Source organism: Hibiscus syriacus, unplaced genomic scaffold (assembly GCF_006381635.1).
Source record: "Hibiscus syriacus cultivar Baekdansim isolate YM2019G1 unplaced genomic scaffold, ASM638163v2 tig00016212_pilon, whole genome shotgun sequence".
Classification (NCBI taxonomy): domain Eukaryota; kingdom Viridiplantae; phylum Streptophyta; class Magnoliopsida; order Malvales; family Malvaceae; genus Hibiscus; species Hibiscus syriacus.
Genome location: NW_024062384.1, coordinates 457,832 through 473,814, shown reverse-complemented (window position 1 = coordinate 473,814; position 15,983 = coordinate 457,832). Strand labels below are relative to the sequence as shown.

The following is a 15,983-nucleotide window of genomic DNA, read 5'->3' as shown; positions in this document are numbered from 1 at the left end:
GAAATGTATAATTTCACCTATTTTAAATTAATAAATTATCTTCATTATTATAATTTTATTGAATTTAAATGTATCATATCTTATATTTTAAAATATTATAACGTTGATCGGATTCTAATCTTATTTAACAAATATAAATTAAAATAGACTAATTCAATAAAATCAAGTTTCCACTAAAATTTTCTTCAAATATATAATGAATAAATAATCAAATATAAATTTTTTACTCTAACCATGCTATAAACAAGTCAATGCATAAGTTAAAATGATTACTACGATAAGCCGTCAACTATCAGAAAAATTCTAAGTTAGTGAGGCTCTTCGTTATATTTTGTTTATAATATATAAAATTATTTTTATTTTTTCATTAAAATGTTTTAAAATATAAATTAAATACATTTACATATTAATCAGTTATAATATTTGTGTATATATATATCATATTATTGTATTATTCAATTATTCCTTGATGGAGTTCTTATTAGGTCATTTTCTCTTTTTTATTGCCATTAACTATATATATTATGTTGTGATAGATTTGTCATTTAAATGGTGCAGTCTAATGGTTGGGGTGTTTGCTTCTTTTCCTCATGTCTTGGGTTCAAACTTCTAACCCTATAGTAGCAATTTTTTATTCAATTTATTTTCTATTCATTCAATTGGTGACACATGGCACCATTTGATTGGATGGAAAAACTCTAAAACGCTCGTCCATCGTGGATGGGCACTATTAAATTAATTTATAAAACATTAAATTATAAAGTACTAAACGTATAATTATAAATTAGTTAAAAATATAAATGTAATTTAATTAAAATGCAATATTTAAAAACATTAGTTTTTAGGGTAAATTATACCATTGACCATCTAACTATTTACCCATTTTACTTTAACCACTGATTTTTCAATTTTGTCAATCGGGGAGTTAAAACATTATTTTTAGTTATTATTATTTTATTACGAATTAGAGTTAAGACATGTTTAGTTTATTATTATTTTATTCATTAGTTATTTATGACCTTTTGAACTCAGCCCTTATATAAAGGAGGCTTCATTCAACTTTGTAAATAAGATTTTCTTTTATTAATAATACAACGAGAGTTCGTTTTTGCAAGTGTTGATTGCCTTGTGCCTTCGAAGCTTCTTCTCCTTGAGTTCTTTCAAGTTCTTGTGAGGGAGATTAATCTTCACACTCCAATTTGCCTTTTCATCGCGACTAGGAGGGTTGGTTAGAGCCATATTATCGTGTTTGCCTTTTCATTACGACAAGGAGGGCTCGATAGGACACTTATCCATCTATTTTCCATAAATCCATCCTCACCATCATCATCTTTACCGTTCACCTTCATAAGGCAGATCTTTTGATTTCTTAGTTATCACACTTTATTTTCAATTTTTTTATCTTTTGTTTATCTTGTTCTAATCTTATTCTTACCTTGTTTCCAGCACCTGAAAGAAGCCTTAAGAACCCTACTTGCTACCACCATCTTCCCCTATTCATTCCTCATTATTCTTCATCGAGTCTAGAGTTTTTTAGGTTTGATTCTTCAACAAGAGAAACGTTCATTAACCCGCCACTGCTTCCCTATCAATTGGTATCAGATTTGGGCCGATTCTTGGAAAGAAGCAAGCAATCTTGCTTGTTCTTGCACACAAAATCGTCAAGGTACCCAACGAAGCTAGTTGAAAAAAGATTCATCATTTCAGGTTCTTTTTATTTAATTTTAATTTAGATGCAAATCCTTCTTGTTAGTTTGTTGTTTTTTTTTAAAAAAACAACCAAAAAAGGCAAAAAAACCAAAAAATAAAAATTTCAAAAAAATAGAAAACGAAAATATTTAGGGCTGATTTTCTCCAGATATCATTTTAATTCTAAGAGTAATCTTTATTCCAAATTTTACCCCAATCGGAGTTCATTAGAGCCTTCAAATACATCATTCAAGTTTCATCTGCAAATTCGGTCTAGAATTTTGTCGAAATTATTGAAATTTATACAGGAGGAATTTCATGGTGAAAATTTTCAAATTGAAACTTAATATATTCAAGATAATTCACACAAAAAATCAGAATTTTTGAAGATCAAGAAAACCTTCGAACAAAGCGATCAAGAAAAACAGATTGTTTAAGGACTCACCGTTCAACAGAGTCTACTGGATACTACTGAACGTATTTTGTTCTGAAATTTCACAGGAGGTTTCTTGATGCATCGAAATAGATTCAAAAAATTTTCCAAAATTTTTGGACACCAGTAACCCCCTCAAAAACATTACTCAAGTTGATCCAACGTTTTCTAGGTTTTTGGGTTGGTTCTTCCTTTTTTTCTTTGACTCTTAGTGGTTTAGGTTCTTTTGTTTTTCCTTTTTATTGTTCTTTTGCATTATCTAACACATTATCTTCCTTGTGTTAGTAGGACTAAAAAGTTTTCATACTTCTTCATTCTTTGCATTCTCGTTCTCTTGGAGCCTAACCTTTGTTTTGGCCTCTTAGAGCTTTTAAGTTTTTCTTATCGTCTTTGCTAGTAATCAAACTCCGATACGAACTGTGGAAGATTACTTAGTAAAGTGAGTTTTAAAGAGTACAAGATCGGCTTACTTGCCTCTCGTTGTGTTACTTTCTTGGAGTGACTTGTGAGGTTTCTTGCTTTGTTGAATTTTCTTTCTTTTATTTTTTATTTTACTTTAAAATTTTCTTTTGAGTGTTATGATTTCAGGATGGGCGACAATAACAACAAGACACTTACAACTATCTTAGCCGCACTTGCCCGACTCACGACTCAAGTTGAAAGATTTGATGAAACCGTGAGAGAATAATAAGAACCACAACTTGATCTACCAAATCAGAATTCAATACCAAACAATGCTAAACTTTTGGTACCCAAGCGAGAACAACCACGTTTCCAAGCACTCGAACTCTTTGCAAAACCAAAGTTCACGATCCCATCTTTCAAAGGAGACAACGATTCGGACAGGTACATCGATTGGGAAGGAAAAGTTGATCTCATGTTCTCATACCATGACTGCCCCCAAGCTAAACAAGTTCCCCTCATCACCATGCAATTCGAAGGATATGCTCGAACTTGGTGGATGCAAACAAGGAAAAAGATCGAGAACTTCCAAATTCAAGCAATCACTTCTTGGACTGGCCTCAAACAAACCATGAGGAAGCGATTCCTACCGACACATTATACACGAGAAGTTAAACTGTGACTACACCGACTTCGACAAGGTAGAAGTTCAGTTGAAGACTACTACAAGGAGATGCAATCCTTACTCAATAGGGCTAACATAACTGAAAAAGAAGAGGTCACCGTGTCAAGATTCATCGTTGGCTTAAACTCAAACATCATTGATCTTCTTGATCTCCATGGGTACGAAAACCTTGAAGATACACTAAATAAAGCAATGACAATCGAAGCACAAATCCTAAGGAGATTCCGATTCAGAGAACATTACCAAGGTACTTCATCCTCTTACCAAGGTAATCCTTCAAATCCTTCCTCATCTTCTACTCCATCTTCTCTAAAAAAGTCAAGAGATGACAAACCTGACAAGGAGAAAGAACGACCAACAAAGAATGACCAGCAAATAATGACACACTTCCAACCCCTAAAGATCAAATGATAATTTGTGAGGAGGTAAGGAAAGCAAAAAAAGAAAAAGTTGAGAAAGAGGCAAAAGCAAAAGAGGTAACTAGTTACAAAAGCCAAAAGAATAGTATGCTGCAATGACGTCCAACTACTCAGAAACCTTATCCTTGCCCTTTTTCTTACTTGACTCAGGAGCTTGGTTATGATCTACACAAACATCCATTAAGTACACATACCATACCAATGTTAGTATAGTCTCTAACATTTATACTTTAATAATACTCAAAAGTACTATTATATTCAAGTTCTATCAAAATTCAATCTATCTTACATTTTCCAGACTCAATATTATCGGTACCCCTACCATGGTATCGATACTTCTATACAATGGTACCGATACTCCCTTCAGTATCGATGCCATTTCTGCATTCTGGAATCCATGGTATCGATACATTCCTCTTAGTATCGATATCCACATTAGTATCGATACAAATTGCATCAGTATTAATATTGTTCATCATATTTCCCCAAATTTAAACCTATAGTATCAGTACTGTTCTTCCAGTACCGATACCCTTAACCAGATTTTCCATTTTCAGCTCAATTTTCACCCAAATTTCATTAATTTCTCTTACATTTACCTCCAATAATACTATTAAGCTCATCATTACTTGACCCAACTAACTTTCCTTCATTTAGCTTCTTATAACATCTAAAATCTCCAAAGAACATCCTAAACTAAGAATCAAACTACTTTTTCCAACATGTTTTTAATCACATCCAAGGCTTTTAATCTCTTATTTACTTCTTTGACAAGTCAAATTTACTTGTAAACCTCAACAGAAACTCATATTTCAACATATCACTCAAAAACCCATTTTCTTCAATCTCAAATAATTTACTAATCACTTAGTTTTAATCATCCTTGAACCTTCCTTAAACCTATATAACACTCAAGGTTTCAAAAGCATCCATTAAACTAAAGGGAAAACCAACTTGAAGAAAACTCACCTTTGGCTATGGAGAGAAAGGGAACACGAGAAGAATGAGAAGATGACTTAGCTTCTTTTTAACTTTCTTCTTTTTTCCCATCTAAAATACCCTAATTAAAATAATTTTAAAACCATTTCCCCTAAAGGACCAAAATGCCATTTCATTCTTCTATTCTTACTAATTGGTCTTAAACACATTTTCTAAATATTTTCTTATATTTAACCATTTATTCAATTTAATCCCCTAATTAAAAATCTTTTTAATATCGTCACTGACCTGATATTTGGGGTATTACAATTCTCCCCTTAAGAAAATTCGTCCTCGAATTTAAAGAAGTACCTAATACGAAGAGGTGGGGAAACTGCTTCCTCAAGTCCTCTTCTTTTTCCAAAGTAGCTTCTTCTACTTTATGGTTTTGCCAAAGCACTTTAACTAAAGGAATCTTCTTGTTACGCATTTCCTTGTTTTCTCTAGCCAAGATCCGCAATAGTTCTTCCTCGTAAGTTAAATCTGATCAGATCTCTATTTCCTCGGGTGTGATAATATGGGATGGATCTGATCGGTACCTTTTAAGCATTGACACGTGAAAAACATTATGGATGTTGTCCATATCTGGAGGCAAAGCTAATTGATATGCTACTGGCCTACCCATTTTCAAAATCTCATAAGGGCCAATGAATCTTGGACTCAACTTTCCTTTTCGCCCAAATCACAATACTTTCCTCCAAGGCGATACTTTTAGCAATACTTTGTCTCCCACTTGAAATTCAATTTATTTTATTTTCAAATCAACATAAGATTGTTGTCGATCGAAGGCTATCTTCAGATTATCCTGGATAACTTTCACTTTCTCCTCCATTTCTTTCATCAAATCCGGGTCAAATAGGTCTCGATCTTTTAATTCAAACCAATTTAATGGTGTTCGACACTTCCTCCCATACAAAGCTTCATACGGCCATTTTAATACTCAATTGGTAATTGTTGTTATAAGCAAATTCCGCTAAAGGAAAATACTTTTTCCATGATCCTTTGAACTCAATCACACATACCCTCAGCATATCTTCTAATACCTGAATAGTTCATTCTGACTGCCCATCTTTCTGCGGATGAAAAGCTGCACTGAAATTCAATCGAGTACCCAATGCCTTATGCAAGAACTTCTAGAATCTTGAATTAAACCTTGGGTTCTCGATCAAACACTATCGATATGGGCATTCCATGCAGTCTAACTATCTCTTTTACATACAATTCCGCATATTTATCCATTGAGTAATATACCCGAATTGGAATAAAGTGAGATGTCTTGGTCAATCTGTCTACAATTACCCAAATCGAGTCCTTTTTACCTGGTGATAAAGGTAGCCTTGAAACAAAATCCATTGTAACTCGTTCCCACTTCTACTCAGGAATGAATATCGGTGTCGTAATCTGGATGACACTTGATGTTCATCTTTCACTAGATGACATGTCAAGCATCTCGCAACAAACTCTGATACAACTCTTTTCATGCTAAGCCACCAATAACAAATCTTCATATCCCGATAAATTTTATTCCTTCATGGATGCATCGTCAAAGGACTATAATGTGCCTCTGAAAGAATATCTTTCTTCAGTTCATCATTATCGGGAATGTAAAGTCTTCAACGATAATATAAACATCCATTAGGCTTCATTTCGAAGTCTTTGGCCTCTTTTTTTCTACTTGAGCAATTCTAGTCAAACATGCTCCATCATGTTCTTGCAGCTCTTTTATCCGATCCAAAAGCATCGGCTTTAGCTTAAGCTTAACAATTAAGGCACCATCTTCCCTTACTAATATACGTTCATCAAAAGCCCGTATAGCTACTAAAGTCTTTTGGCTAAGTGCATCTACTACCACATTAGCCTTTCCGGGATGATAATAGATGATCAAATCATAATCTTTTAAAAGATCGATCCATCTTCTCTGTCTCAAGTTCAATTCTTTTTGAGTCATCAAGTACTTTAGAATCTTCTGATCCGTATAAATATGGCACCACTAAACATATAGTTAATGACACCAAATTTTCAAAGCAAACACGACCGCTGCCAATTCCAAATCATGCGTCTGGTGATTTCTCTCGTGAGTTTTCAACTGTATTGAGGCATAAGACACAACTTTTCCATCTTACATAAGCACACATCCAAACCCATTATGAGATGCATCACTAAAGGCTACATAGTCTTTACCCGACTTAGGTTGTACAAGCATTGGGGCTTCTGTTACAATTCTTTTTAGCATTTCAAAACTTTCTTGGCATTTCTCCGACCAAACAAAAGGCACATCTTTCCATAACAACTTAGTTAGCGGTGAGGCTAACATTGAGAAGTTCTTCACGAACCGTCTATAATAACCAGCAAGCCCAAAAAAGCTCTAAACTTTAGAAACATTCTTTGGGGGTTGCCAATCCACTATAGCTTGAATCTTTTTATGATCTACTCTTATGCCTTATACGAAGACTATATGACCAAGTAAAACAATATCAGCTAACCAAAATTCATACTTGGATAATTTTGCATACAACTTTTTTTTTGAAGGGTCTGAAGAACCACTCAAAGATTAGTGTCATGTTCCTCTCTTGACTTGGAATACACCAAAATATCATATATAAATACCACCATGAAATGATCCAAGTAAGGTTAGAATACTCGGTTCATCAAGTCCATAAATGCTGCAGGAGCATTAGTCAATCCAAATGGTATCGCCACAAATTCGTAGTATCCATATCGAGTCCGAAAAGTTGTCTTTGAAATATCCTCTTCTTTTATCTTTATTTGGTGGTATCCTGACCTCAGGTCTATCTTAGATAACACTGTTGTGTCTTTCAATTGATCGAATAGATCATCAATCCTCAGAAGAGGATACTTATTCTTTATGGTTACTTTATTTAACTGACGGTAGACGATGCATAAACGCATAGACTTGTCATTCTTTTTCACAAAAAGCAAAAGTTCTCCCCAATGAGAAACACTGGTCTAACAAATCCCTTATCGAGTAGCTCTTGCAATTGGGCTTTTAATTCTCTTAATTCCATTGGAGCCATTCAATATGGAGCTATATAAACAGGTTCGGTACCCAGGTAAACCTCAATCTTGAATTCTACTTAACGGTCTGGAGGTAAACCCGATAATTCTTTCGGAAAAACCTTTGGAAACTCCTTAACTATTGGAATATCATTTAATCTCACTTCTGGTACTCGAGTGTCTATCACGTTATCTAGGAAAGATATACACCCTTTTGACATTATTTTCCTTGCAGTCATGGTTGATATCACATTGGATGGTGATTTTGCTTTTTCACCGATCACTACGATTTTTAAGCCTTCAGTATTCTTAAAAAATAATTGCTTATTGCGATAATCAACCTATCCATGATGTGGAGACAACTAATCCATGCCCAAAATAATTTCAAACTCATCAAAAGGAAACTCCATCAAGTTTGCCAGGAACACAACCCATTGAATCTTTATTAGGCATTTTCTACATACCCGCATTAAACTCGCACTGTGACTCATAGGGTTTACCGCTATCATTTCTCTAAAGATTAGTTCTAAAGGAATTCCTCTAGTTCTAACCAACTTTGTACTAATGTATGAGTGTGTAGAACCATGGTCAACTAAAAGAAATACAGGTTCATCAAAAAGATGTAATGTACCTATTAAGATCTCCAGGTTATCTCGATCCTCATTGGTCTTAATATTGTAAATTCTGGCGACTCCCCGAGTCTCTTGTCATAGTATTGATTCAGATTGTCCCATGGATCTACCCATTCCTATGCTTCTATTAGAAGCAGCCACAGATCTCTCAGATTGTGCTGAATTATCCCTGATTTTTGAGGACAATTTTAGGCAAAGTGACCAGTCTCACTACACTAGAAAAAAGCTCCATTGAGAAATATGCATACTTTACGGTGAAATTTGTCACAAGTCTGACATGGAGTTCTCTCTCCAAATGCTCTACCCGAGCTAGCAGCAAAAGACTGGGATTGTTTAGTTTTTTTTTGCGAAGATGCAGCATAACAATCTATATCAGTATATCGGGAACTCGAGCCTTTGCCTCTCTTAGCATAATGGGGAGTTGAAGGCGTTCAAACTCTTTTCCCCATATGCATACTCTGCTCCGCTACTAGAGTCTCCTCTTGAGCTCTTTCAATTGCCTTAGCTCGGTTTATAAATTCTTGTAAGCTAGGCAAGTTCGAAGCCAACATTATCTCTTTCAACTTTGGCCTCAAACCTTTAATAAACCAATCACGTCGAGCCTTGTCATTGGGAACTATCTCAGTAGCAAAACAACTCAACTTGTTTTATTCAACCTCATACTCATGTACTGCTCGATCACCTTGTTTCAAAGTTAGGAACTTTAGCAGCATCACCCAACTAAACTGCTCACCAACATACTTGTTCTTAAATTCCTCCAGGAAGAACTGTCAGGTCACTTGTTCCGGTGGTGCATACATCGTAGTATTTGACCATCACACTCGAGCTGATCCCCGAAGTAAAGATACAACTATCCCCACCTTTTCAGAATTCGAGCAGTGAAGACTTTCAAGCATTATCATAACATCATTTAGCCATACGTCAACCTCCATAGGATCTTCATCCTCTTCTCCTCGGAACTCAGGAGCTCCTAAACTCTTCAGTTCTTTTGTAATCAACATACTCGGTACTGGAGGAGCAGAGAGAGGTGGAGGAGGTTGAAACCATGTTAATATGGCATCGAGAGCTTGCATAAAGGCTCCAAACTCAAGCACTGACATACCCTGATATACTGGAACACTAAGATTCTCGGATGGAATCGGATTCTCACTATTTCCCTTATAACTTTCTCTACCCGATCCTTCTCTATTTTCTCGTTCGACCACTCTTCGCGAGTTTAAAGATTTCGACATCTACCAGGACATACATGATAATAACACTAAAGTTAGTAAGGAGTGACATCAATCACACTCTAATGACACCATATAGTAACCTTGACAATCTTAGTGGCATGCAACCCTTTCTAAAGTCAAGTAAACCCGGTTTAGGTCGAGAATCGACTAAACCTATAGCTCTGATACATAAATGTAACACCCATTTTCTGTATATGTTTTCGTACACAAGTCACAAATGTCACATATCTTTTAAAAACATTTGCTTATTTGTAAATCCCATAATTTTTTTTTGAAAATAAAAAAACATTTTAATATAATAATAAAACATTATTTGTAAACTATTACAAAAATTATAACTTTAATACATTCTAGAGCATTTTTGAAAGTTCAAATATATGCCATCTAATTATCAAAATAGACATAATTGTCCTACTGTTACTGATGAGTTAACCTTGGATTGATGATCGTTTCTGCACTCCTTACTCAACTATTCTTGGCTCTTACCTACGCGTGAAATCAAAACACACTAAGTATGTACTTAGTGAGACATAATAATGTAAAAGAACTGCAATTTACACATAAGTATATCCTGGCTATTGAAATACGAACTAAATCGTATACTTCGTAAGAATCAGTTAAAACCATCTCAGTTAATCTAAGTTTATTTCATATAGTCATCGAAACTATTCTTAATATGCCCAACATATCTATCTTTCTATATATATTTTACCAATTATCCTTTATTGTGGCCAATGTATGTCAAATGAGTATGTAAACAATTGCTTGTGTAGTCGTAACATGTTCTTTTTAATGATAAATGTAACCTTGTTCAAAATTCCTTATAACTTGATCGAGTTGAGACTCATTTAAGATAACAGAAGGAGAAAAAAGTACACAAAACTATCTTATTATCTAGTTATGGAGTTGAGATTTCTTGATAAAAAAAATTGCTTTCGAAGGTGATTGTTTGGATTAGACTTATTGAACTCCCGTATAAATATTATACCAAGATATTATTAAGGACTATTAACAACTTTTTTTTATGCTCGGCAAGGTGAATTTATTATAAAATGAACAATTCTTACCCTGATTGTATGCCTCATTAATAGTTTTGAATGATTATGAGGTAATCTAGGTTCAAAATATCTCTTAACCATTTGACAATGTATATACATTCTGCAGATGCAGTTGTTCGAACCTAAAACTTTTAAGGAGAATAAAATTCCCTTTAATCACTTAGGCTACTGATAGGGTCATTCATTATAATACTTAAGTGGGAAAGAGAGTTTGTTTTGCTAAAATTTTGATGGTAGTTGGTTTGAAAAAGCCTTTGCTCCCCTATGTTATGATTGATGATTTTGTGTAAAGAATCGAACACGAGATACTACTGATAATTTGTTGTAGGTATGGATGCTTTGGGTACATGTTGGAGTCTTTTCCTAACTCAAACTCTCTTGAGTGATTACTCATTTTTCAGTTAATGAAAATTCTGAAATAAAACTCAAAATATAATTCATAAAAAATGAATCTACAAGGAAATCCAAAATAATTTACATTCAATTGTTTATATTACCGTTCCTTCCATTTATACTATATTTAAAAGTTTAATTAAGTTCAGTGTTATTAGTTAATCAAACACTAAATTATAAATTAGTAAATCACTTTTATTTGAGGGTATATTATATATTATTTTTGTCTTTTCATTATTTTATATAGGGATTCGATTCGAAGGCAAAGAGGATGAGATTATTGAGAACTTTGTTTAGTTAGATACTTTGTAATCACGTTCAAGGCGTTCGGCAAACTGTTTATAGTTGCAAATTCATCGTCAAGGTATCTTCCGTAATTCACTGGAGTGCTTATAATCTGGTTGGTTTGCTCATAAAAATTTCATCGTGTCTTTGTCTCTGCGTTTCTTTCATCGTGTATGGAGAAGAGAATCGGATCTCTGTCGGAGTTTACTCGGCATTTTTTAGTGCCTTTTGATACATGGAAGGGATTGGTGATACTCGGAGGGTTAAATATTCTACTAATTGTTGGTTATCATGAGTTTTGGTGATGAAGTTAACAGATCAAGAGGTAAATTGTAGAGGATAGATTAAATATTGGTCAAAGTTGAGTGCTGAAGGTGCTACGATAACATGAAGGATTGGAGTTAATCGAAACTAAAGGTTCAACCATTTAACGGTGTTTTCTTCTTACTTGATTGTGGATCGAGATGTTGATAGAGCCTTTATTTTTTGAGGAGGGTTGCTTCGGTGAGTGATTGTGGCAGCTTGTTTCAATGTAGTTTGCGTTCTCATAAGTGCGGGCTTTTGAAGATGGGCATGCTAAGCGTTTTATTTCAGTCTTTTATTTTGTTAATTTTGTCTTATTTCTTTCTATTGGTGTGCTTTTATCTTTGGTTTTAGCAAGATTGTAGGCTTTTCAACCTTTTTAATTTTACAATAAACTTTTACCGAGAGAAAAAAAAAATCTAAGATGAACTAAAAGTAACTACTTAAAAATTGACCGCGAGACTAATAAATTTAAATACGAATTATTTATCAATCAAACTAAGATTATTTATTGAAAAAAACTTGATAGATATATTTTTATATAAAGTATTTTCTTTCGCTCACAACCACAAATCTAGTTTAGTTATAAACTAAGATAATGGAACATGCTGCATTACTTACGGTAAAGGTGTCGATTGAGAAGGATATGTAGGAGGTGCTCGAAGTGTAGGACTTTGTAGAGGTGGAGGAGGTGGTGAGGGATTGTAATTATGCAAGGTGGTGGTGGTGGTGGTTGCTGGAGGTGGAGTGGAGCCTTCTCTACTAGCATCTCCGCCCCCCTCTCCGTTACTCATTTTTGGTTGAGTATCGATCTTGATACATTAGTTGAAACTCTCTAGTAAGTATTGAAAGTTTTCTCTGAGTTTCGAAACTCACAAGCATATTAAAATGAAAGTGCTAAAACTATGATATGGTTTTTAAAACTCTTACATGAAATTTCTACACTTCACTCTTAATTTTCAAACTAAGCTTCAGTATTTCAAACTTTTGGTATTTTTAACTTTTTAAAAAAAAAAATATTTCAAGTATTTTAGCCAAAACACTTTTTGTTTTGTTCGGTGAATAGTTTTTATTAAATATTACAATTGTCTAAACCTGAAAGTGAGCCTCGTTAAACCTTCCCATCTTAAATAAATAAATAAAAAAGAGTACACACTTCCGAGATAATGACTAAATACATAATTCTTTTCATGCCTGTGCACATTAAGCTCAAAATTATGACAGTTTTAGTCATCCATAAACTGTGAAAAACATCAATACGCAAGGTGAACATCAGACTCTGAATGCACGATTAAAACTCTAGTGCTAAACATTTCCCTCCAAAGAGGAGGGCTCTGGCTTTCAACCTCTAACTCCATTTGAGCTTTCTGATTTTGTTCATTGGTTCCAGCTGCTTCCTATCATCTTCTCCTTTCTCATAGTTGCTTAATACCTTTCTTTTCACCATCATCGGCTAATTATGAGATGGACATTCACAAAGGTGATCAAAAGACATAACATTAGTGAATTTCAACTAGTGTATTAATATATATATATATATATGTGCAAAAAAAGGAGTAGTAAACAAACAGATTTTTGGAAACACCAACCAATGGTTGAGGTCCTCCCATGGATGCCTGGTTATTCTCCTATCAACCCTAGTGTCGGATGTGAACTGAATTTGTATACCCAGCTGATGCTTGAATCCACTCTGGTACTTGTCTTATTAACCCTTGTTGCGTGGGAACTGAACTTGAAGGACGATGTGCTGAATTAAAAGATTCAGTAATCCACAATGGATTGTTATATGCTACTGCTGAATTCAAATTTGAAGATGATGGTTGTCCTCTTGGAGTATGATCCCCAACATTGACATGGTCCAAAAGATGACATATTCGAATGATATGTGGAACCGATATTGAAGCCCGCCGGCAAGATTGTCCACTGTTGATTGTTATTCTCTGGTGGTTTTGAATTTGTACATGGAGCTGATGCTTGAATCCATTGTGATGGATTTTGTTCTTCCCTCAACCCTAGCATGAGACACTCTTTCGTATGTACTATATGGTCTCCCTCCTATAAACCCTTGAATGAGATGTGCTTCTACAAATGAACTCGAAGGAGGAACTGCGAAAAGGAAATCGAAAATTGAACGCCGACCCGAGAGCCCTAACTGAACATTGAAGAACAAGTTTGAAAATACTCACCTGGAGGGACATGCCCCACGTAAGGGAAAGAGCAGAACAAGGATTCTAAGTCACACAACACAATCATATACATGTTATATAAGTCCCAATCGGTTAAATCTTCAGCAATTGCAGCGCACACCTCTTGGAGTATTGTTTCTAGAGAAACCTGCAGTATTGTATGTTTGCAATAAAAGAAACAGTAAAATTCGAATTTAAGATCTTAAAATCTTATTTAAAAGAAATCGAACTTATTTAAAATCTAAAACCTTATTCAAAAGAAATCAAACTTTTAAACCCTAATTTTTGAATCTAAAATCTTATTTAAAAGAAATCAAACTTCTTAACACTCCCAAATAAATATTAGTGGTAATAATCAACTTTGTTGTGACGGTACGTTGCCTTTCACCTAACATAAATTTAATTATTAATTATACTAAAACATAAGAGAATCGCTTTCATTATGATGTAAACTAAAAGTATCTTGATTTAACCTCTAATGGCGGACGGCAAAGGATTAAGAGGACAAAGGATGTACGGCATCGTCATATATATATTGAACTAAGCTCTTTTCTCATTAGGGTTTTGATAATGGGAGTAAGAGCAAGTAGGTTGACTAAGTTGGTCGGAGATAGAAGGTTTAAGCAAGTCGGATTTACTCCATTGACGCCGAAAGGTTACGTGCCATTATGCGTAGGGGTCAACAATGATATGAGGCGGTTCATCGTACATAGGGAGACATTATGTGACAAAGATTTCTCGGAGATGCTAAGTAATTCGGCCGAAGAATACGGTTTTTGCAACGAAGGAGTTTTGAGGATTCGTTGCGAAGTGAAGGATTTCGAAGAGTGCATCATGAGAAGGACGAAATGGAAAATTGTTCGTGTTACTTGAGAATTTGTCGATACTGATCGATCATCTTCGGATCAATATCGAAGGTATGTAAATGAATTTCCATGGAGGATGCTCTATGCCTATGGCAACTGGATATTAGGAGTTGCTTGTGGTCAGAGGATGGTCTTAAAAAGAATTAAAGTCATTTGGATATGTTTTTAGAGGTAAATATGTGTAAATAAAATATGTTTATGATATGGTGTGTGATGTAAACTTGATCTGAAATAAAAAAAAATCATTGAAAACTCAATTGTTTCATCTTCAAATTGGTTTTGCGAAAAAAAATTAATTGAAAACTCAATTGGTTCATCTTCAAATTTTTCGAAAATCAGTTCACTCGTTTGTCTCATGAAAATTTAAAATTATCATATATTTTTGGGTTTTTTCTATGTATTTAAATATGTTTTTTCCTCCCTAGAATTTTATAATTTTCGACTACTATTAAAATTTTAGAATTCACCTCTAACATAAAAAATTTATATCAGTCCTGAATCTAACCGATCTCTCTCGTTATCCGAAGCAAATGCTTGAACAAAACACAATCTCCAACTTTACAAGATACACTGAAAAAAAAAGAAAAACGTGTTTAGTGCTGAACTTAATTTTTGCAAAACTTAGTTTTAATTAAATAATTATAAAAAAAATAATATTTGAAATGATAAGTAATTTTTTATTGTAACAATTTGAAATAATAGCAAATTTTCATATATTATTATCGTATTTTCGATGAAGTACAAGTTGACGTAATTATATATAATAGCAAATAAATTGAATTACAAATAATTATTAAACCGACAATTTAATTGTAAAAGAATTTAATGGTGACAAATTATTATTATACTAATACTAAATAATAACAAGTTATAATTATCTGTTTATAAGACAGTATTTATATCAATATTATTTGATTATAAGACAGTATTGAATAGGTATTTTTTTTAGCTCTCTTAAGTCTGGGGTTTTATTACTTGTTGACCGAGTTATAAGGCTTTATATATTTTTATTTGTCTTAGACCCAATTTTATTATTTATAATTCATTTTTAGTGGTATGAATCTGCAACTGGACTTTGTATTATATATTTATACTAATAAAAAGATAATGTAATAAATATTTTTACTAAACCTATATTTATAGGTTAAAGTGTATTATATTTATTTATTGGTTGACTGTGGTTGACCGATTGAGGATGAAAGATCGTTAGTTGCGAATGGGTGTGTCAGTTGATGGCTTTTGTGTGTAGTGTAGAATGGAGGTGGAGTCGAGGAATCATTTTTTTTAGTGTGCGTTCTTGGCTGGTATTTGGAGGACAGTGCCACAGTTGTGTGGCATTCGGCGCAGGGTGAGCTTAAACGTAAAACCCCTTATGTTCGTATTTTAAAGATAGCGAGGAATGCTTGT

The 15,983-nt window shown here is 33.8% G+C and overlaps 1 protein-coding gene across 1 annotated transcript; it reads left to right on the top strand.

Moving 5' to 3' along the window:
• Positions 1-14,280: 14,280 nt before the first annotated feature.
• LOC120208303 (auxin-responsive protein SAUR71-like) lies at positions 14,281-14,583 on the top strand. Its single transcript, XM_039207607.1, has one exon. The coding sequence runs from the start codon at positions 14,281-14,283 to the stop codon at positions 14,581-14,583; it is 303 nt and encodes a 100-aa protein (XP_039063538.1).
• Positions 14,584-15,983: the final 1,400 nt, after the last annotated feature.